This window comes from Agelaius tricolor, unplaced genomic scaffold (assembly GCF_023055355.1).
Source record: "Agelaius tricolor isolate 1412-34295 unplaced genomic scaffold, bAgeTri1.0.p SCAF_55, whole genome shotgun sequence".
In the NCBI taxonomy this organism is placed as follows: Eukaryota; Metazoa; Chordata; class Aves; order Passeriformes; family Icteridae; genus Agelaius; species Agelaius tricolor.
The window spans coordinates 1920179-1942672 of NW_027269315.1; the positions used below are offsets into that span (position 1 = coordinate 1920179).

Here is a 22494-nt window from a genome sequence, read left to right on the forward strand (position 1 = left end):
AGCTCCAGGCTTGGAAAACACGAAATTAAAGCAGTTTAATCCCATTTTTCTTGGGGAACTATTCCTTGGGCCTGTTTAACTCCTGAGCTGTTTATACAGTTGATTATTTTCTCCCAGTGTTCACCTGTCAGTGTCTGGGATCATCCTTCACTTTTTGTCTCTTTTAGGGGTGAATTTTTTGCTGTTGAATTTGGGTTTTTTGCTGTTGAATTTGGGTTTTTCCCTCCCCCAGATTTTGGAAAGGAGGGATGAGAAGGTTTTAAAGCAGCTCCCAAAAGTCAAAGGCAAAAGGAGCAGCAGGATCAGAGTTTCCTTCCTTTTGAACATCAAATCAATAATTTCACTTTTCCTATGAGAGAGAAGAGCAGGACTGAGAGTGGCCCTCGCTGCTGGCAGCTCCAGGCTTGGAAAACATGAAATTAAAACAGTTTAATCCCATTTTTCTTAGGGCAGTGTTCCTTAGGCCTGTTTAACTCCTGGGCTGTTTGTGCAGTTGGTTCCTTCCTCCCAATGTTCACCTGTCAGTGTCTGGGATCATCCTTCACTTTTTGTCTCTTTTGGGGTTGAATTTTTTGCTGTTGAATTTGGGTTTTTTGCTGTTGAGTTTGGGCTTTTTTGCTGTTGAATTTGGGTTTTTTCCTCCCCCAGATTTTGGAAAGGAAGGGTGAGAAGGTTTTAAAGCAACTCCCACAGCAGGATCAGAGTTTCCTTCCTTTTGAACATCAATAATTTCACTTTTCCTACAAGAGGGAAGAGCAGGGCTGAGAGTGGCCCTCGCTGCTGAGAGCTCCAGGCTTGGAAAACATGAAATTAAAACAGTTTAATCCAAATTTTCTTAGGGAACTGTTCCTTGGGCCTGTTTAACTCCTGAGCTGTTTATACAGTTGATTATTTTCTCCCAAAATTAACCTGTCAGTGTCTGGGAGATGTGGCACAGGAATTCTCTGTATTTCCTTTTCCACACATGGAAATTCAATTTAAACCAAGTTTTCCCATCCAGGTCAGAGGATTTAAGAGGTTTTTGTGCCCAGAAGTGCTGGAGCTGTGGCTCAGGTGATGTGAAAATGGAATTATGGAATGGTTTGGGTGGGAAGGGAATTAAAACTCCTCTCATTGCTCATTATCTCTAAAAAATATAAAATTATCTCTAAAAAATATAAAATTATCTCTATAAAATAGAAAATAGAAAATATTTGTATAAAATATAAAAATTTATATTAAATATAAAATGTTTAGAGAAAATATAAAATTTATATAATATATTTTATATTTCTATAAAATATTAAAAAAATTGTATAAAATAGAAAATATTTCTATAAAATCTAAGAATTTATACACAATATAAAGAAAATATTAAAATTATATAAAATATAAAAAGATCTCTATAAATATAAAATTATCTCTATAAAATATAAAAATAGTTGTATAAAATATAAAAATACTTCTATAAAATACGAAATTATTTATATCAAATATCTGTATAGAAATAGAAACATTATTCTATAAATTATATAATGTATAATATTTATATAGAATGTAAAATGTAAATTATATAATATATAAATTATATCATATGTATAATATATAATATTTATATAGAATGTAAAATTATTTTTGTGAAAGACAAAATTATTTTTATGAACTATAAGATTATTTTAATGAAATATGAAATTATTTTTATGAACTATAAAATTATTTTAATGAAATATAAACATAAAACTTTTATCCACCTCTATGTGATTCCTGGGTATCCCATGGAAATTATTTTGGCAGCCCAGGTCACACTCCTGGGATAAAGCTGACCCCTCTCCTGAGTTTAGTGATGGAGGGAGTACCAAAAAACCAGAATATTTTATTCCTCACTAAATCATGTTTGCTTTGAGGTGTTTTCCACAAGGAAACCTCCTGATTCTCCACAATTCCCTTCGACTCACCTGCATTTCCTGCCTGCAGGTTGATAAAAGCTTTTTAATTCTCTTTATTGGAGCCCAACCCTTCCATCTGCATCAGCATTGGAGAATTTGATGTCATGAGGGGGTGGAAATGAGGATTTCAAGCAGTGACTCAGCACAGGCAGTGCAGGCACCTCCAACCTCCTGGGGGGGAAGTTATTTTTTGTTGGGTTTTTTTTTTTCTGTTGAATTTGGGTTTTTTTCCTCCCCCAGATTTTGGGAAATGAGGGGTGAGGAGGTTCTTGCTGAGGCTAAAATGAAATTAAAGGAGCTGTGAGGGAGGGAGGAATTATTGAATGAATTCCTTCTGTTTTTGAAAATAAGCAGAGAATTCAGGAGAGAATTCTGGCTTTGAGGTTGGAGTTGTTGAGTTTTGGGGTTTTTGGGGGTTTTTGGGGTGTTTGTCCTGGATGGAGCCATTCCAGGCCCTTTTTATCCCACTAAAAACTCCTCCCACATGAGGGAAGGGAATCTTGACTCCATGTTTCAGAAGGTTGATTTATTATTTTATGATATATATGACATTAACAATTCTATACTAAAAGAAATAGAGAAATGATTCAGACAGGAGCCCAGAATCTTGCTGGGTTTTATTTTTTTTTCTGTTGAATTTGGGTTTTTTTCCTCCCTCACATTTTGGGAAATGAGGGGTGAGGAGGTTCTTGCCGAGCCTAAAATGAAATTAAAGGAGCTGTGAGGGAGGAATTATTGAATGAATTCCTTCTGCATAAGGAGAGAATTCTGGCTTTGAGGTTGGAGTTGTTGAGTTTTGGGGATTTTTTGGGGTTTTTGGGGTGTTTGTCCTGGATGGAGCCATTTTAGGACATTTTTATCCCTCTAAAAACTCCTTCCTGTGCAATTCCCACTTGAGGGAAGAGATGAGAATACTAAATGCAGTTTATTGTATAGAAAATGCAGTTTATTGTATACAAAATGCAATTTACTGCATGCAAAATGCAATTTATTGTACACTAAATGCAGTTTATTGTATACAAAATGCAACTCCTTGTAGACAATAACTTATTGTATAGAAAACACAGTTTATTGGATAGAAAATGCAGTTTATTGTATACAATAACTTATTGCATACAAAATGCAACTTATTGCATGCAATAACTTACTGTATAGAATAAACTGCATTTTCTATACAATAAACTGCATTTTGTATGCAACAAGTTGCATTTTGTATACAATAAATTGAATTTTGTATACAATAATGGCATTTTGTAGACAACAAGTTGCATTTTGAATATAGTAAGTTATTGTATACAATAAAGTGCATTTTGTATACAATAAATTGCATTTTGTAGACAATAAGTTGCATTTTGAATACAATAAGTTATTGTATACAGTAAACTCCATTTTGTGTACAATAAGTTGCATTTTGTGTACAATAAATGGCATTTTCTGTACAGTAAGTTATTGTATGCAATAAGCTGCATTTTGTATACAATAAACTGCATTTTCTATGCAATACATGGCATTTTGTATACAAGAAGTTATTGTATACAATAAATGGCATTTTGTATACAATAAATTATTGTATTCAAGAAACTGCATTTTGTATACAATAAATGGCATTTTCCATACAATAAGTTGCATTTTGTATACAATAAGTTATTGTATAAAACAAACTGCATTTTGTATGCAATGAACTGCATTTTGTAGACAATAAATTATTGTATTCAAGAAACTGCATTTTGTATACAAGAAATGGCATTTTGTACACAATAAGTTATTGTATGCAATAAATTGCATTTTGCATACAGTAAAAGTTGCATTTTGTATACAATAAACTGCATTTTCTATGCAATAAATTGCATTTTGTATACAATAACTTATTGTATACAAGAAATGTCATTTTGCATACAAGAAACTGCATTTTGTATGAAATAAAGTGCATTTTCTATACAATAAACTGCATTTTCTATACAATAAACTGCATTTTCTATACAGTAAGTTATTGTATACAAGAAACTGCATTTTGTATACAATAAACTCCATTTTGCATACAATAAATTGCATTTTGCATACAGTAAAAGTTGCATTTTGTATACAATAAACTGCATTTTCTAAGCAATAAATTGCATTTTGTATACAATAAGTTATTGTATAGAAGAAACTGCATTTTGTATACAAGAAACTGCATTTTGTATACAATAAGGTATTGTATACAATAAACTCCATTTTGCATACAATAAATTGCATTTTGCATACAATAAACTGCATTTTCTATACAATAAATTGCATTTTGCATACAATAAAGGGGATTTTTTTATCCAGTAAGTTACTGTATCCAATAACCTGCATTTTCTATACCATAAATTGCATTTTGAGTGGAATAAATTGAATTTTAAGAGCAGCCTGGAGCCCCCGTCCCTCATCCCAGCCCTTCCTCCCCTGCCCAGCCCCACCGCCCCCATTTCCCTGAGTCACCCCCGCCCCGTTGCTCCTGGCAACAGGGCCCCGTTGCCATGGAGCTCGGCTTCCCATTGGCTGCCGGGCAGCCAATCAGGGAATTGCTGGCTGGAGCGTCACTGGTACCCAGCGGGGAGGGAGGTGCTGGGTGCTGCTGCCCCCAAACGGGGCAAAAGGGGGAAATTATGGGATGGATTGGGCTGGAGGGAGTCCAGAGAGGGCAGCGAGGCTGGGAGGGTGTCAGGGTCACATTGCCTGAAATATCCTTGGGCCAGGATCGTTCTCCTGGGGGGCTGAGGAGCCTCGGGGAAAAATGAAAATAATTGAGAAAAAATGAAAACAATAATTATCTCATTTGCTTCTCCCTGTTTTGCTCCTTTGGAATGTGTTTGGAGATTGTTTGGATTCTGGTGTGAGTTGTTTTCACTCTTTGGCCAATCCCTTTATGTTGGGACTCTGGAGACAGTAATGAATTTTCATTATTATTTTTTTAATATAAATATAATTTTGTAAATATCCTTTCTGTACTATTTACTTAGTCTAAGCTCCAGTCTAGAAGGGCAGGTGTCCTCAGGATGGTGTCACAAAATTCACATTGTCTGAAATATCCTTGGGCCAGGATCGTTCTCCTGGGGGGCTGAGGAGCCTCGGGGAAAAATGAAAATAATTGAGAAAAAATGAAAACAATAATTATCTCATTTGCTTCTCCCTGTTTTGCTCCTTTGGAATGTGTTTGGAAATTGTTTGGATTCTGGTGTGAGTTGTTTTCACTCTTTGGCCAATCCCTTTCTGTTGGGACTCTGGAGAGAGTAATGAATTTTCATTATTATTTTTTTTAGCCTTCTGTAAATATCCTTTCTGTACTATTTACTTAGTCTGAGCTCCAGTCTAGAAGGGCAGGTGTTCTCAGGATGGTGTCACAAAATTCACATTTTCTGAAAAATCCATGGGCCAGGATTGTTCTCCTGGGGGGCTGAGGAGCCTCAGGGAAAAACGAAAATAACTGAAAAAAAATTAAAAAAAATTGAAAACAAATGAAGAAAAAATTGAGAACAACTGAAAAATGACAACAATAATTATCTCATTTGCTTCTCCCTGTTTTGCTCCTTTGGAATGTGTTTGGAAATTGTTTGGATTCTGGTGTGAGTTGTTTTCACTCTTTGGCCAAACTTTGGCCAATCCCTTTGTGTTGGGACTCTGGAGAGAGTAATGAATTTTCATTATTATTTTTTTAGCCTTCTGTAAATATAATTTCTGTATTCTTTAGTATAGTTCAGTATAGCATTCTTTAATATAATATCATATTATAAAATAATAAATTCCCCCCTCAGACCCCTCAGTCCCCCCCTCAGACCCCTCCATATCCCCTTCAAACCCCTCAATCCCCATTTCAGATGCCCTCAGACCCCTCAATCCCCATTTCAGACCCCTCCATCTCCACCTCAAACCCCTATCCCCCCTCAGACCCCTCCGTATCCCCTTAAACCTCTCAATCCCCATTTCAGACCCCTCAATCTCCACTCAAACCCTTCCATCTCCACCTTAAGCCCCTCATCCCCCCTATCCCCCCCTCAGACCCCTCCATATCCCCTTAAACCCCTCATTCCCCATTTCAGACCCCCTCAGACCCCTCAATTCCCCCTCAGACCCCTCCATATCCCCTCAAACCCCTCAATCCTCATTTCAGACTCCTCAGACCCCTCAGTCCCCCCTCAATCCCCATTTCAGACCCCTCAATCCCCACCTCAAACCCCTCCATATCCCTTCAAACCCCTCCATCCTCATTTCAGACTCCTCAGACCCCTCAGTCCCCCCTCAATCCCCATTTCAGACCCCTCAATCCCCCCTCAGACCCCTCCATCCCCCCTCATCCCCCCTATCCCCCCTCAAACTCCTCCATCCCCCCTCAGACCCCTCCATATCCCCTAAACCCCTCAATCCCCTTTTCAGACCCCTCCGTCTCCACCTCAAACCCCTCCATCCCCATTTCAGACCCCCTCAAACCCCTCAATCCCCATTTCAGACCCCTCAATCCCCATTTCAGACCCCTCAATCCCCATTTCAGACCCCTCAATATCCCCTCAAACCCCTTCATCTCCACCTTAAACCCCTCATCCCCCCTATCCCCCCCTCAGACCCCTCCATCTCCACCTCAGACCCCTCCATCCCCATTTCAGACCCCCTCAGACCCCTCCATCCCCCCTCATCCCCCTCAAACTCCTCAATCCCCACCTCAAACCCCTCCATCTCCCCTTCAAACCCATCAATCCCCATTTCAGACCCCCTCAATCCCCCCTCAATCCCCCCTCAATCCCCCCTCAGTCCCCCCTCAATCCCCATTTCAGACCCCTCAGACCCCTCCATCCCCATTTCAGACCCCTCAATCCCCACCTCAAACCCCCTCAATCCCCCCTCAGACCCCTCCATCCCCCCTTCAAACCCCTCAATCCCCATTTCAGACCCCCTCAAACCCCTCAATCCCCCCTCAGACCCCCAAATCTCCACCTCAAACCCCTCCATCCCCATTTCAGACCCCTCCATCCCCATTTCAGACCCCTCAGACCCCTCCATCCCCATTTCAGACCCCTCAATCCCCTCCTCAGACCCCGTCAAACCCCTCAATCCCCACCTCAAACCCCTCCATCCCCATTTCAGACCCCTCCATCCCCATTTCAGACCCCCTCAGACCCCTCAATCCCCCCTCAAACCCCTCAATCCCCACCTCAAACCCCCTCAAACCCCCTCAATCCCCCCTCAATCCCCCTCCATGCCCCTGGCGCTGTGTGTGGGAGGCTGCAGCCCTGTGTCTCCTTTGCACCCTCATTTTTGCTCAGGAGCAGCTCTGTTCCCTCAGAAACAAGGCCAGGAAAGGAGTTGATTTAGCAGGAGCTTCCTGCCTTTTCCAGATCTGCTGCCAGATCCATCTGAGCTGGAAATTCAGAACTTTCCTTGCTTTAATTTCCCCTTCCCTGCTGCATTCTCGGGGCTCCCAGCTGCAAAAAAAAGGCAGCAGAGGTGGAATTCCATGTTCATTTCTGGACTGAGGAGGAGGAGGAGGATTTCAGTGTGTCCTGACTCCCTGACCCTTTCAGGGCAGCAAATATCCCAGAAAACATCCCCAGTTTGCCCAGTCACTGCTGTCATTTTCCAATCCCCACCCTCCCTTCCACCTTTGCTCCATCTTTTTTCTTTTTTCCTGACACACATTTTTTGCTGCATCTGGGTCATTTATTTTATTTTTTTTTTCCCCCCCTCTCTCTCCCAAGGCCCAGCTCAGTCCCACCCACCCTCCCTGAGCGCTCTGAACTTGAAATTTCCTGCACCAACCCCTGTCTGTCACCGTCACTCGTTGTCTGCCACCCCCTCACTGCATCCCACGGCTGCCCCGGGGAGCTGGGGCTGATTCATTCATCCTGCAAGGAATCCTCCTCTGGAAAAACAAATTTTCCCTGATCCCTTCATGTCCTGGAGGCTGCCTGCTGGGGATGGAAGCTGGAACAGGAGGGGGCAGCTGATAAATGTCATTTTTATTTTTTATTGATTTATTTATTTTTCCTGTGGCTCCCAGTTTATCTTTTCTGAGAAATCTGATGAGCGTGATGCTGAAGTTACGTTGCAGCACGACAGGAAAAGATCCTGTTGTCATTCTTAAATTTGGCTTGGGGGGAAAAAACTTGTTAGAAGAGGGGTGGGTGGTGCAAAAGGGAATGAGCTGTACGAATTTATTTCAGTGCCGTGTGTGCAGATCCGGCGCTGCCTCCTCCCTTCCCTTCTCCAAAATCTCCTCCAGATCCTCTTGGAATATTTAAAACCCCCGAGCCTTGGAGCAGTTTGGAATATTTAGGGCTGGGAGGAGGCAGAGTTTGCCACCTTCACCCCCTGCACCATCATCCCTCAAATGAGGCACATCAGGCAAAGCGTTCCCTTTTCCCTCCCTGACCTAATTCCTGTTGGAGCAGCGTGGGATTCCCTCGTGGGGGGAATTTTCTGGGATATTTTCCCTCCCTGAACCTTTTTTCCGTCAATTTTCTGGGATATTTCCCTCCCTGCACCTTCTTCCCATCAATTTTCTGGGATTTTCCCCACAAATTTTCTGGGGTATTTCCTTTTCTCCCCATGAATTTTCTGGGGTATTTCCTTTTCTCCCCATGAATTTTCTGGGGTATTTCCCTCCCTGCACCTTTTCCCCATGAATTTTCTGGGATATTTCCTTTTCCCCACAAATTTTCTGGAATATTTCCTTTTCCCCATGAATTTTCTGTGATATTTTCTTTTCCCCATATATTTTCTGGAATATTTCCTTTTCCCCATGAATTTTCTGGGATATTTCCTTTTTCCCCATGAATTTTCTGAGATATTTCCTTTTACCCCATGAATTTTCTGAGATATTTCCTTTTACCCATAGATTTTCTGGGATATTTCCTTTCCCCCATGAATTTTCTGGGATATTTCCCTCCTTGCACCTTCTTCCCATCAATTTTCTGAGATATTTCCTTTTCCCCATGAATTTTCTGGGATATTTCCTTTTCCCCCATGAATTTTCTGGGATATTTCCTTTTCCCCACAAAATTTCTGAGGTATTTCCCTCCCTGCAGCTTTTCCCCATGAATTTTCCGGGATATTTCCTTTTCCCCATGAATTTTCTGGGATATTTTCCCTCCCTGCACCTTTTCCCCATAAATTTTCTGGGATATTTCCTTTTCCCCGCAAATTTTCTGGGCTATTTCCATTTCCCCATGAATTTTCTGGGATATTTCCTTTTCCCCCATAAATTTTCTGGGATATTTCCTTTTCCCCACAAAATTTCTGGGATATTTCCCTCCCTGCACCTTTTCCCCATTAATTTTCTCGGATATTTCCTTTTTCCCATGAATTTTCTGGGATATTTCCTTTTCCCCATGAATTTTCTGAGATATTTTCTTTTCCCCATAAATTTTCTGGGATATTTCCTTTTCCCCCATAAATTTTCTGGGATATTTCCTTTTCCCCACAAAATTTCTGGGATATTTCCCTCCCTGCACCTTTTCCCCATGAATTTTCTGGGATATTTCCTTTTCCCCCATGAATTTTCTGGGATATTTCCTTTCTCCCATTAATTTTCTGGGATATTTCCTTTTCCCCATGAATTTTCTGGGATATTTCCCTCCCTGCACCTTTTTCCCATGAATTTTCTGGGCTATTTCCTTTTCCCCCATAAATTTTCTGGGATATTTCCTTTTCCCCATGAATTTTATGGGATACTTCCTTTTCCCCACAAAATTTCTGGGATATTTCCCTCCCTGCACCTTTTCCCCTAAATTTTCTGGGATATTTCCTTTCTCCCATTAATTTTCTGGGATATTTCCTTTTTCCCCATGAATTTTCTGGGATATTTCCTTTTTCCCCATGAATTTTCTGGGATATTTCCCTCCCTGTGTCACTCCTGTCCTATTTTCCCGCTGGATCTGGCATTTTCCCTCCTCCCCTCCATGTCTTCAAAAAAAATTTATTAAAATTCCATGTAAAAATCCATGGGATGGAGGCAGCTCACTGCATTTTCCTGCTTTCTTTGCCTGAAACCAATTCCAGTAATTTCATAAATGTCAAATGCACATTTTGTGTTCAGCAGCTCCGCAGATTAAAGGGGAATTCTCCAGGAATATCAGAGGCAGGAGCTGATAAATCTCTGTGAGTTCTGGCTCTTGTTTCAGCCACATTCTGCCAAAGGAATTAAAAATCAGTTTTTCAACAGCTGTTTTCTGCTATGAGGGGTTTTGTTCGAGCCTTGCTCTGATTTAGGCTCCTAAAAAATTCAAACCAGGACAACTCCATTTTTATTTTTTGGGGAATTTGTCTCTTCCAGAGGTGTTTGCTGGTGCCACATCCCACGTGGAGCTGGTTTAATCCTTGCCCAGACTCAGAATCAGGAAATCCTGGGCTGGTTTGGGTTGGGAACTTTAAATGCAACTTTATCAGGGATTTTTGTCTTAATCTGTAATTTGAGTCCCTCTTGTCCTGCCCAGAAGGAGATATCAGGGTTACCTTATCTCACAGAGCCTGTTTGGAGTTCAAGGCTGTTTTCTCACTAAAGATATGAGTGATTATGAAAGATTTGACTGATTACAAAAGATTTGATTGATTACAGAAGATTTGACTGATCACAAAAGATTTCTGTAATCTTTTACAAAGATCACAAAAAGACCTGGGCTGGGATCTGGGGAAATGCAGATTTTTGGTGCTGGTTTGGCCCTGTGGTTGTTGGAATTTATTTCCCCTATTTGATGTTGGCTGGTTTAGGCTCCGCTCTAACCCAGAGGTGCTTCCAGGGGCTGACAGCTCCTTGCTAATCAAACTAAATTCAAATATATCAAGAATTTCTGTCTTAATCTGTAATTTAATAATGAGTCCCACTCATCCTGCCCAGGAGGAGATATCAGGGTTGTCTTATCTCTCAGAGCCTGCTTGGAGTTCAAGGCTGTTTTCTCACTCAAGATTTGACTGATTACAGAAGATTTGACTGATCACAAAAGATTTCTGTAATCTTTTACGAAGATCACAAAAAGACCTGGGCTGGGATTTGGGGAAATGCAGATTTTTGGTGCTGGTTTGGCCCTGTGGTTGTTGGAATTTATTTCACCTGTTTGATGTTGGCTGGTTTGGGCTCCACTCTAACCCAGAGGTGCTTCCAGTTGCTGCCAGCTCCTCGCTCATCAAATTAAATTCAACTTTATCAGGGATTTTTATCTTAATCTGTAATTTGAGTCCCTCTTGTCCTGCCCAGAAGGAGATATCAGGGTTGTCTTATCTCAGAGCCTGTTTGGAGTTCAAGGCTGTTTTCTCACTCAAGATTTGACTGATTACAGAAGATTTGACTGATCACAAAAGATTTCTGTAATCTTTTACGAAGATCACAAAAAGACCTGGGCTGGGATTTGGGGAAATGCAGATTTTTGGTGCTGTTTGGCCCTGTGGTTGTTGGAATTTATTTCCCCTGTTTGATGTTGGCTGGTTTAGGCTCCGCTCTAACCCAGAGGTGCTTCCAGGGGCTGCCAGCTCCTTGCTCATCAAACTAAATTCAAATATATCAAGAATTTCTGTCTTAATCTGTAATTTAATAATGAGTCCCACTCATCCTGCCCAGGAGGAGATATCAGGGTTACCTTATCTCACAGAGCCTGCTTGGAGTTCAAGGCTGTTTTCTCACTCAAGATTTGACTGATTACAGAAGATTTGACTGATCACAAAAGATTTCTGTAATCTTTTACAAAGATCACAAAAAGACCTGGCCTGGGATCTGGTGAAATGCAGATTTTTGGTGCTGGTTTGGCCCTGGGGCAGAGCCCAGCTGTGGTTGTTGGAATTTATTTCCCCTGTGTGGTGTTGGCTGGTTTAGAGCTGCCCTCAGTGTCTCTGTCTCCATCACTCACCTGCCTCAGCACCTCTGTTCTGCCTCAGGGGCTTTGTCCAGCCCTGGTGCCTCCAAAATCCTGGTGAGAACCACGGGGCTCCTGCTCCAGCCCTCGAGCTGGGGCTGCAGCCAGGGTGGGCAGGCTTGATCTTGAGGCATGAACTTGAAGGAATTTGGAGATTTTAGAGGAGCTGAGATTTTATTTAGAGGTAAGCTTTATTGGAGTTAATTGAAATAAATGGGCAGGCCATGATGAAGTTAAGAGTTAGTAGTTAATTAATAATTGATTGCTTGTCAGCACAATGTTTGGTTAGCTGGGTTTCTAATGGAGAATATAGAAACTGATAAATGGCTTTTAGGAACATCAGACAATTGTAGGGCTCCTCTGTTCTGAAACCAATTGAAGATGGGGAATGGGAGTTCTACCAAGGGTTCATTTGTCAGATTTGCATTGAAAGGGTAGAAAGGTCAGAATGAGGAAGACTTAATTTACTTCCTCATTTTGGGACCCCTTCCCATGAAAGGGACCCCATTTCAAGGAACAAATTGCACATGCTTAATGGCTTTTGAACTAATTACCATGCTTAATGGCTTTTGAACTAATTACCATACAAAGAGGGAAATGGGATGTACCAAAGTTATGAATATGGATTTGTATTTTGGGTATTCAATACTTGCATTGAATTGATATCTATGGATATCAAAATCCATAGCTCAATATCCATATTGGGAATGGGATGTACCAAAGTTATCAACATGTGTTTGTATTTTGGGTATTCAATACTTGCATTGAATTGATATCTATGGATATCAAAATCCATAGATTTTGGATATCAAAATCCATAGATCAATATCCATGTTGGGAATGGGATGTACCAAAGTTCTGAATATGCATTTGTATTTTGGGTGTTCCATACTTGTATAGATAAAATATATAGATTGTATATTATATAGATATAGAAAAGATACAGATTTGTAATCACCTGTAAATTGCAGTGTGTTTTTGGGAGTTATCCCACAATAAGCATCCACTTTCTAACTTTAAACTCTTAGAGAGTTTTTGGATATTGGTGCTAGATCAATATCCATATTGGGAATGGGCTGTTCCAAAGTTATGAATATGGATTTGCATTTTGGGTATTCAATACTTGGATTGAATTGATATCTATGGATATCAAAATCCATAAATCAATATCCATATTGGGAATGGGATGTCCCAAAGTTATCAACATGTGTTTGTATTTTGGGTATTCAATACTTGCATTGAATTGATATCTATGGATATCAAAATCCATAGATCAATATCCATATTGGGAATGGGCTGTACCAAAGTTATCAATAGGTATTTGTATTTTTGGTATTCCATACTTGTATAGATAAAAGATATAGATTATATATTATATAGATATAGAAAAGATATAGATATTGATTTGTAATCACCTGTAAATTGCAGTGTGTTTTTGGGAATTATCCCACAATAAACATCCACTTTCTAACTCTAAACTGTCGGAGAGTTTTTGGATATTGGTACTAGATCAAAATCCATATTGGGAATGGGATATACCAAAGTTATCAATAGGTATTTGTATTTTTGGTATTCCATACTTGTATAGATAAAAGATATAGATTATATATTATATAGATATAGAAAAGATATAGATATATATATCTATATATATATATATATATTATAGATTTGTAATCACCTGTAAATTGCAGTGTGTTTTTGGGAGTTATCCCACAATAAACATCCACTTTCCAACTCTAAACTGTTAGAGAGTTTTTGGATATTGGTGCTAGATCAATACCCATATTGGGAATGGGATGTACCAAAGTTATGAATATGGATTTGTATTTTGGGTATTCAATACTTGGATTGAATTGATATCTATGGATATCAAAATCCATAAATCAATATCCATGTTGGGAATGGGATGTCCCAAAGTTATCAATAGGTATTTGTATTTTTGGTATTCCATACTTGTATAGATAAAAGATATAGATTATATATTATATAGATATAGAAAAGATATAGGTATCGATTTGTAATCACCTGTAAATTGCAGTGTGTTTTTGGGAATTATCCCATAGTAAACATCCACTTTCTAACTCTAAACTGTTAGAGAGTTTTTGGATATTTGTGCTAGATCAAAATCCATGTTGGGATTGGGATGTACCAAAGTTATCAATAGGTATTTGTGTTTTGGGTATTCAATACTTGGATTGAATTGATATCTATGGATATCAAAATCCATAAATCAATATCCATACTGGGAATGGGCTGTACCAACGTTGTTTGGGAGTTATCCCACAATAAATATCCACTTTCTAACTTTAAACTCTTAGAGAGTTTTTGGATATTGGTGCTAGATCAATATCCATGTTGGGAATGGGATGTACCAAAGTTATCAATAGGTATTTGTGTTCTGGGTATTCAATACTTGTACAGATAAGAGGACTCTGCAATCACCTGTAAATTGCAGTGTGTATTTGGGAGTTATCCCACAACAAACATCCACTTTCTAACTCTAAACTGTCGGAGAGTTTTTGGATATTGGTACTAGATCAATATCCATATTGGGAATGGGCTGTACCAAAGTTATCAATAGGTATTTGTATTTTTGGTATTCCATACTTGTACAGATAAAAGATATAGATTATATATTATATAGATAGAGAAAAGATATAGATATAGATTTGTAATCACCTGTAAATTGCAGTGTGTTTTTGGGAATTATCCCATAGTAAACATCCACTTTCTAACTTTAAACTCTTAGAGAGTTTTTGGATATTGGTGCTAGATCAAAATCCATGTTGGGAATGGGCTGTACCAAAGTTATGAATATGGATTTGTATTTTGGGTATTCAATACTTGGATTGAATTGATATCTATGGATATCAAAATCCATAAATCAATATCCATACTGGGAATGGGCTGTACCAACGTTGTTTGGGAGTTATCCCACAATAAATATCCACTTTCTAACTTTAAACTCTTAGAGAGTTTTTGGATATTGGTGCTAGATCAATACCCATATTGGGAATGGGATGTCCCAGAGTTATTTGGGAGTTATCCCACAACAAACATCCAATTTCTAACTCTAAACTATCAGAGAGTTTTTGGATATTGGTGCTAGATCAATATCCATATTGGGAATGGGATGTGCCAAAGTTATTTGGGAGCTATCCCACAACAAACATCCACTTTCTAACTCTGAACTGTCGGAGAGTTTTTGTCCATCACAATCTGAGGGCTTGATTTGGGATCTGTGCACGTGCTGGGCTCCAAGGAAATTCCAGCTTGAGTCTGGAAGAGTTTGTGTGCAGAGAGGAGCTCAGTGCTGAGCTGTCCCTCGTCCCTGCAGGTGCCCGTCGCTGCGGCGGAGGCCTCTGAAGATGTCCAACAGCAACACGGCACAGGAGTCCCTGGAAATTATGAAGGAATCAGAAAAAAAGGTGGTGGAGGAGTCTGTGAACAAAACCAAATACGTGTCCAGGTCACCAAGCAAGGAGGAGGTGGAGAAGGATGGCGGGGAGGAGGTCAGCGTGCGCCAGGAGTCCCAGGTGAGCGTGGGCAGGGCCAGCTGAGCCCTCCCCTGCTGCTCCCCTTCCCTTCCCAGAGCACCCAGAGCCACACGGGGGGCCCAGGCCGGGCAGGCGGCTCCCTTCCTCTGCATGGGCCCTCCTGGCCACAGAGGCTGAGATATTTCCATTCCAATGCAATGTTCCAATGCAATATCCCAATGCAATATCCCAATTCAATATCCCAATTCAATATCCCAATACAATATCCCAATTCAATATCCCAATACAATATCCCAATTCAATATCCCAAATCAATATCCCAAATCAATATCCCAATTCAATATCCCAATTCAATATCCCAATTCAATATCCCAATACAATATCCCAATTCAATATCCCAATTCAATATCCCAATTCAATATCCCAATTCAATATCCCAGTACAATATCCCAATACAATATCCCAAATCAATATCCCAAATCAATATCCCAATGCAATATCCCAATTCAATATCCCAATTCAATATCCCAATACAATATCCCAATTCAATATTCCAATACAATATTCCAATTCAATATCCCAATTCAATATCCCAGTACAATATCCCAATACAATATCCCAATTTCAGTATCCCAATTTCAATATCCCAATTTCAATATCCCAATACAATATCCCAATACAATATCCCAATACAATATTTCTATTTCTATTGAATATTCCAATATAATATTTCAATATAATACTTCCATTTCAAGATAATATTTCCATTTCAATATTTCAATATATTTCAATTTCAATATAATATTTCCATTTCAATATTTCAAAATAATATTTCAATTTCAATGTACTATTTCAAAATAATAATTCAGTTATTCCACTGCCCTGCCAGGTAGGAATGTTTGAAATCTCAGATTATATCCAAGTAGGAATGCTTGAAATTTCAGATTATACCCAGGTAGGAATGCTTGAAATCTCAGATTGTATCCAGGTAGGAATGTTAGAAATCTCAGATTCCATCAGGTAGGAATGTTTGAAATCTCAGATTGTGTCCAGGTAGGAATGTTTGAAACCTCCGATTGTATCCAGGTAGGAATGTTTGAAATCTTAGATTAGATCCAGGTAGGAATGTTTGAAATCTCAGATTGTATCCAGGTAGGAATGTTTGAAACCTCCGATTATATCCAGGTAGGAATGTTTGAAACCTCAGATTGTATCCAGGCAGGAATGTTTGAAATCTCAGACTCTATCCAGGTAGGAATGTTTGAAATCTCAGATTTTATCTGGGTAGGAATGTTTGAAATCTCAGATTATAACTGTGTAGGAATGTTTGAAATCTCAGATTGTATCCAGGCAGGAATGTTTGAAATCTCAGATTGTATCCAGGCAGGAATGGTTGAAATCTCTGATTGTATCCAGGCAGGAATGTTTGAAATCTCAGATTCTATCTGGGTAGCAATGTTTGAAATCTCAGATTGTATCCAGGCAGGAATGTGTGAAATCTCAGATTGTATCCAGGTAGGAATGTTTGAAATCTCAGATTGTGTCCAGGTAGGAATGTTTGAAATCTCAGATTATATCCAGGTAGGAATGTTTGAAATCTCAGATTGTATCCAGGCAGGAATGTTTGGCTCCTCCCCTGGGCTCTCATCTCCCAGTGGGATGATGGAATTTTATCAGCCATGCAGGGACACTCATTGCCCCATGAACAGCAGATAATTCATAATTAATGGCCTGTGAACAGGAGATAATTAATAATTAATGACCAATTAACAGGAGATAGCTCCTGGAGGGAGGATTGGTTTGTGGCAGAGGCACAGAAATCTACAACTGCCTCACCTCTAACCAATGACAAATAAAATTCCCTTTTGTTTTGCAGCATGGACACCTCCTCAAACCCTTCCCAGCCAGGTCCAGCCCCAGCAGCCTCTCTGTCCTGACCCCTCTTTATGTGCCAGGAAGGGCAGGGAATTCCCAGATTAAATCTTTGCCTTTTCCTCTCTCCGCAGAAGCGAACGTCGAGTCACGGCCACGCCAGGAAAAGAGCCAAGGTAGGAGCTCTGCTGCTCCCCCAATTTCCTTTGGGCTGCTCCAATTCTTGAGCCCAGCTTTGGCTGCTGCTCCTGAGCCTTTCCTGTCCCTGGAAAAGCAGGTGGTGCCTCAGGACAGGGATTTCCATGTGCTCCTTTCCAACAGGAAAAAAGCTGGAATTGCTCTGGCTGGAAGTCAGGGAGAATTGAGGCAGGGAATTTCCCAGCTAAAGTTTGCTTTAAAGGCTGAAGGAATAAAATAATTGATTGTTCAGGGATTTCAGGTCATTCTATATCTGTATGTTGAGGGGAATATTCCTCTTATTAAAATAACTGATTATTCAGGGATTATTCAAGGATTCCAGCTTATTCTATATCTGTGTATTGAGGGGAATATTCCTTTTATTAAAATAATTAATTGTTCAAGGATTTCAGGTCATTCTGTATCTGTATATTGAGGGGAATATTCCTTTTGTTGGGCAGATTAATTGGGAATTTTATGCTTTAAAGGCTGAAGGAATAAAAGAATTAATTGTTCAGGGATTTCAGGTCATTCTATATCTGTATATTGAGGGGAATATTCCTCTTATTGGGCAGATTAATTGGGAATTTTATGCTTTAAAGGCTGAAGGAATAAAATAACTGATTGTTCAGGGATTCCAAGTCATTCTGTATCTGTATGTTGAGGGGAATATTCCTCTTATTGGGCAGATTAATTGGGAATTTTATGCTTTAAAGGTTGAAGGAATAAAATAACTGATTATTCAGGGATTATTCAGGGATTCCAAATCATTGTGTATCTTTATATTGAGGGGAATACTCCTCTTATTAAAATAATTAATTGTTGAAGGATTTCAGGTCATTCTATATCTGTATATTGAGGGAATATTCCTCTTATTAAAATAATTAATTGTTCAGGGATTTCAGGTCATTGTGTATCTTTATATTGAGGGGAATATCCCTCTTATTGGGCAGATTAATTGGGAATTTTATGCTTCAATGAATAAAAGGAATAAAATAACTGATTGTTCAGGGATTCCAAATAATTGTGTATCTTTATATTGAGGGGAATATTCCTCTTATTAAAATAATTAATTGTTCAGGGATTCCAGGTCATTCTATATCTGTATATTGAGGGGAATATTCCTCTTATTGGGCAGATTAATTGGGAATTTTATGCTTTAAAGGCTGAAGGAATAAAAGAATTAATTGTTCAGGGATTCCAAGTAATTCTGTATCTGTATATTGAAGGGAGTATTCCTCTTATTAAAATAACTGATTGTTCAGGGATTCCAGGTCATTCTATATCTGTATATTGAGGGGAATATTCCTTTATTAAAATAACTGATTATTCAGGGATTTTTCAGGGATTCCAGGTCATTCTATATCTGCATATTGAGGGGAATATTCCTCTTATTGGGCAGATTAATTGGGAATTTTATGCTTCAATAAATAAAAGGAATAAAATAATGGATTGTTCTGGAATTCCAAATAGTTGTGTATCTTTATATTGAGGGAATATTCCTCTTATTAAAATAACTGATTGTTCAGGGATTTCAGGTCATTCTATATCTGTATATTGAGGGGAAAATTCCTCTTATTAGGCAGATTAATTGGGAATTTTATGCTTTAAAGGCTGAAGGAATAAAACAATTAATTGTTCAGGGATTCCAAGTCATTCTGTATCTGTATATTGAAGGGAGTATTCCTCTTATTAAAATAACTGATTATTCAGGGATTATTCAAGGATTCCAGCTTATTCTATATCTGTGTATTGAGGGGAATATTCCTTTTATTAAAATAATTAATTGTTCAAGGATTTCAGGTCATTCTGTATCTGTATATTGAGGGGAATATTCCTCTTATTGGGCAGATTAATTGGGAATTTTATGCTTTAAAGGCTGAAGGAATAAAATAATTAATTGTTCAGGGATTTCAGGTCATTCTATATCTGTATATTGAGGGAATATTCCTTTATTAAAATAACTGATTATTCAGGGATTCCAAGTCATTGTGTATCTTTATATTGAGGGAATATTCCTCTTACTGGGCAGATTAATTGGGAATTTTATGCTTTAAAGGTTGAAGGAATAAAATAACTGATTATTCAGGGATTATTCAGGGATTCCAAGTCATTCTGTATCTGTATATTGAGGGGAATATTCCTCTTATTGGGCAGATTAATTGGGATTTAATTGGGAATGGCTGCGCTGGTGCCTCGGGAATGCAGCTGCAGGAATTCAAGTGTGAATTTTAGCTGAGATCTCGTAATTATTCCCCTTTTTTTTCATCTTTTCCAGTCCAACTCAAAGCTTAAACTGGTCAGGAGCTTGGCTGTGTGTGAGGAATCCTCAGGCCCCTTCGTGGATGGGCTGCTGGAGTCTCAGGTAGGCCCAGAACGAGACAAATTTGAGCTTTTGGAAACCCAGAAAAAATCCAAAATTATCCAGGCCTTGCCCTGAGGAGCCAAAAAAATTCCTACAAGGGCTTTTTGAGACCTTCCTGAGCTGCTTTTCTGCTCAGGGAATGGCTGAACCTCCTGGATTTTTCTCCCCCCCAGGACATCATCCAGCTGCACGTGAGCTGCCCCTCCGACAAGGAGGAGGAGAAATCCACCAAAGATGGGGTGGAGAAAGAAGAAAAAGAGAAAAATAAAGAAAAAACACCAAGGAAGATGCTCTCTCGAGGTCAGGTGCTGCTCTGGGAACCTTCTGGAAGTGGGACAGGTGGTTGGGGGTGTTTGGTTTTTTTTGTTTTGGTTTAGGGTAAATTTGGGAGAAAAATTTTTAATTTTTTTTTTTTTTTTTAGAAAATAAACTTAAGTGGTTTTTTTTAAATTGGTTTGGGGAAAAGATTTTTTTTTTTTGGAGAAAAGTGGGAAAAAATTGGTTTATTTAATAGGTAAAGTATTTATTAGTAGAAAAAATGAGGCACTGGAGGGAGCTCCAAGGTCTCCCTGGATTCTTCTCTTCTCCAGGTTCACCTACACTCATCCCTTTTTCCTTTTCCCCTTTTTTCCCTTTTCCCCTTTTTCCTTTTCCTCCTTTATTCCTTTCACTGTTTTCCTTTCCCCCCTTTTTTCCTTCCCCCCTTTTTTCCCTTTTCCTCCTTTATTCCTTTTGCTCCTTTATTCCTTTCACTCTTTTCCTTTTCCCCCCTTTTTTCCTTTTTCCCCTTTTTTCTTTTTCCCCCTTTTTTCCCTTTTCCCCTTTTTTGCTTTCCCCCCTTTTTTCCTTTCCCCCTTTTTTCTTTCCCCCCTCTATTTCCTTCCCTACATTTTTTCCTTTCTCCCCATTTTTTCCTTTTCCTCCTTTATTCCTTTTCCCCTTTTTTCCTTTTCCCCTTTTTTCCTTTTCCCCTTTTTTCTTTTTCCCCCTTTTTCCCCTTCTCCCCTTTTTTCGTTCCCCCATTTTTCCTTTCCCCCCTTTTATCCTTTCCCCCTTTTTGCCTTTCCCCCCTTTATTTCCTTTCCCCCTTTTTTCCTTTCCCCCTTTTATCCTTTCCCCATTTTTTCCTTTCCCCCCATTTTTTCTCCTTTTCCCCCTTTTTCCCTTTTCCCCTTTTTTCCCTTTCCCCCTTTTTTCCTTCCCCCATTTTTTCCTTTCCCCCTTTTTTCCTTTCCCCCATTTTTTCCTTCCCCCCTTTTTTCCTTTTCCCCCCTTTTTTCCTTTTCCCCCCCTTTTATCCTTTCCCCCTTTTTTCCCTTTTCCCCCTTTTTTCCTTTTCCCCTTTTTTCCTTTTCCTCCTTTATTCCTTTCACTCTTTTTCCTTTCCCTCCTTTTTCCCCTTCTCCCCTTTTTCCCCTTTCCCCATTTTTTCCTTTTCCCCCTATTTTTCCTTTCCCCCCTTTTTTCTTTTTCCCCTCTTTTTCCTTTTCCCCTTTTTTCCTTTCCCCCCTTTTTTCCTTTTCCCTTCTATTCCCTTTCCCCTTTTATCCTTTTCCTCCTTTATTCCTTTCCCCCTTTTTCCTTTTCCCCCTTTTTTCCTTTCCCCCCTTTTTTCCTTTCCCCCATTTTTCCTTCTCTCTCTGTGCTACCCCAATGATTTTTTAAATTTTTTCTACTTCCATTGTTGCTTTTTTTTTCCAGATTCCAGCCAGGAATATACAGACTCCACTGGAATAGATTTGCATGAATTTTTAGTAAATACACTGAAAAAAAACCCAAGGTAAGTCATGGTCAATAAAACAACTCCCTGAGGGCTCTGTGTGTCCATTGCTGCAAATATTTCTGTATTTTCCTCTTTGGAATTCCAAGAGTTACCAAAAACTAAAAGCACAACTGTAATTTTATATATCCTGCTCAATTCCAAATGTGAAGAGAGAAGGACAAATAATTTGTTTCAATGCAAAGAAAGAAATTTAAATGGTTTTAACTCTTTTCTATAAAGGGTTTTCAAGTGCCAGCCTGTAAAGGGAATAATCAGTGGGATTGAGGAGAGGTTGGCAGGGAATGGCAAAGTTGGAGCTTCCAGCAGAGATTGAGGCTTTCCAAAGCCAGGCATTGTTAGCAAAGCAACCTTAAACTGGAAAAAATCTGTGTTTAATTCTGTGTATGTGGGAAATCTGTGTTTAATTCTGTGTATTTGGAAAATCTGTGTTTAATTCTGTGGATGTGAAAAATCTGTGTTTAATTCAGAGTATTTGAAAAATCTGCTGTCCAATTCAGTGTATTTGGAAAATCTGTGTTTAATTCTGTGTATGTGAAAAATCTGTGTTTAATTCTGTGTATGTGAAAAATCTGTGTTTAATTCAGTGTATTTGAAAAATCTGGTGTTTAATTCAATGTATTTGGAAAATCTGCTGTTTAATTCAGTGTATTTGAAAAATCTTCTGTTCAATTCAATGTATTTGAAAAATCTGGTGTCCAATTCAGTGTATTTGGAAAATCTGTGTTTAATTCAGTGTCTTTGAAAAATCTGTGTTTAATTCAGAGTATTTGGAAAATCTGCTGTTCAATTCTGTGTCTTATTGAAAAATCTGTGTTTAATTCAATGTATTTGAAAAATCTGCTGTTCAATTCAGAGTATTTGAAAAATCTGCTGTTTAATTCAGTGTATTTGGAAAATCTGGTTCAATTCAGATTATTTGGAAAATCTGGTATTCAATTCAGATTATTTGAAAAATCTGTGTTCAATTCAGTGTATTTGAAAAATCTGTGTTTAATTCTGTGTCTTTGAAAAATCT

At 38.9% G+C, this 22494-nt stretch overlaps 1 protein-coding gene across 1 annotated transcript in view; it reads left to right on the forward strand.

The window, feature by feature from the left end:
* The window catches only part of R3HDM2 (R3H domain containing 2), a 91756-nt gene that overhangs the window by 23482 nt on the left and 45780 nt on the right, over positions 1-22494 (forward strand). Inside the window, 5 exon segments of the mRNA XM_071456167.1 lie at positions 15123-15321; positions 17289-17330; positions 19610-19696; positions 19870-19996; positions 21398-21476. Of these exon segments, the coding sequence (XP_071312268.1) occupies positions 15154-15321; positions 17289-17330; positions 19610-19696; positions 19870-19996; positions 21398-21476 (503 nt within the window). The 5' untranslated portion in view covers positions 15123-15153.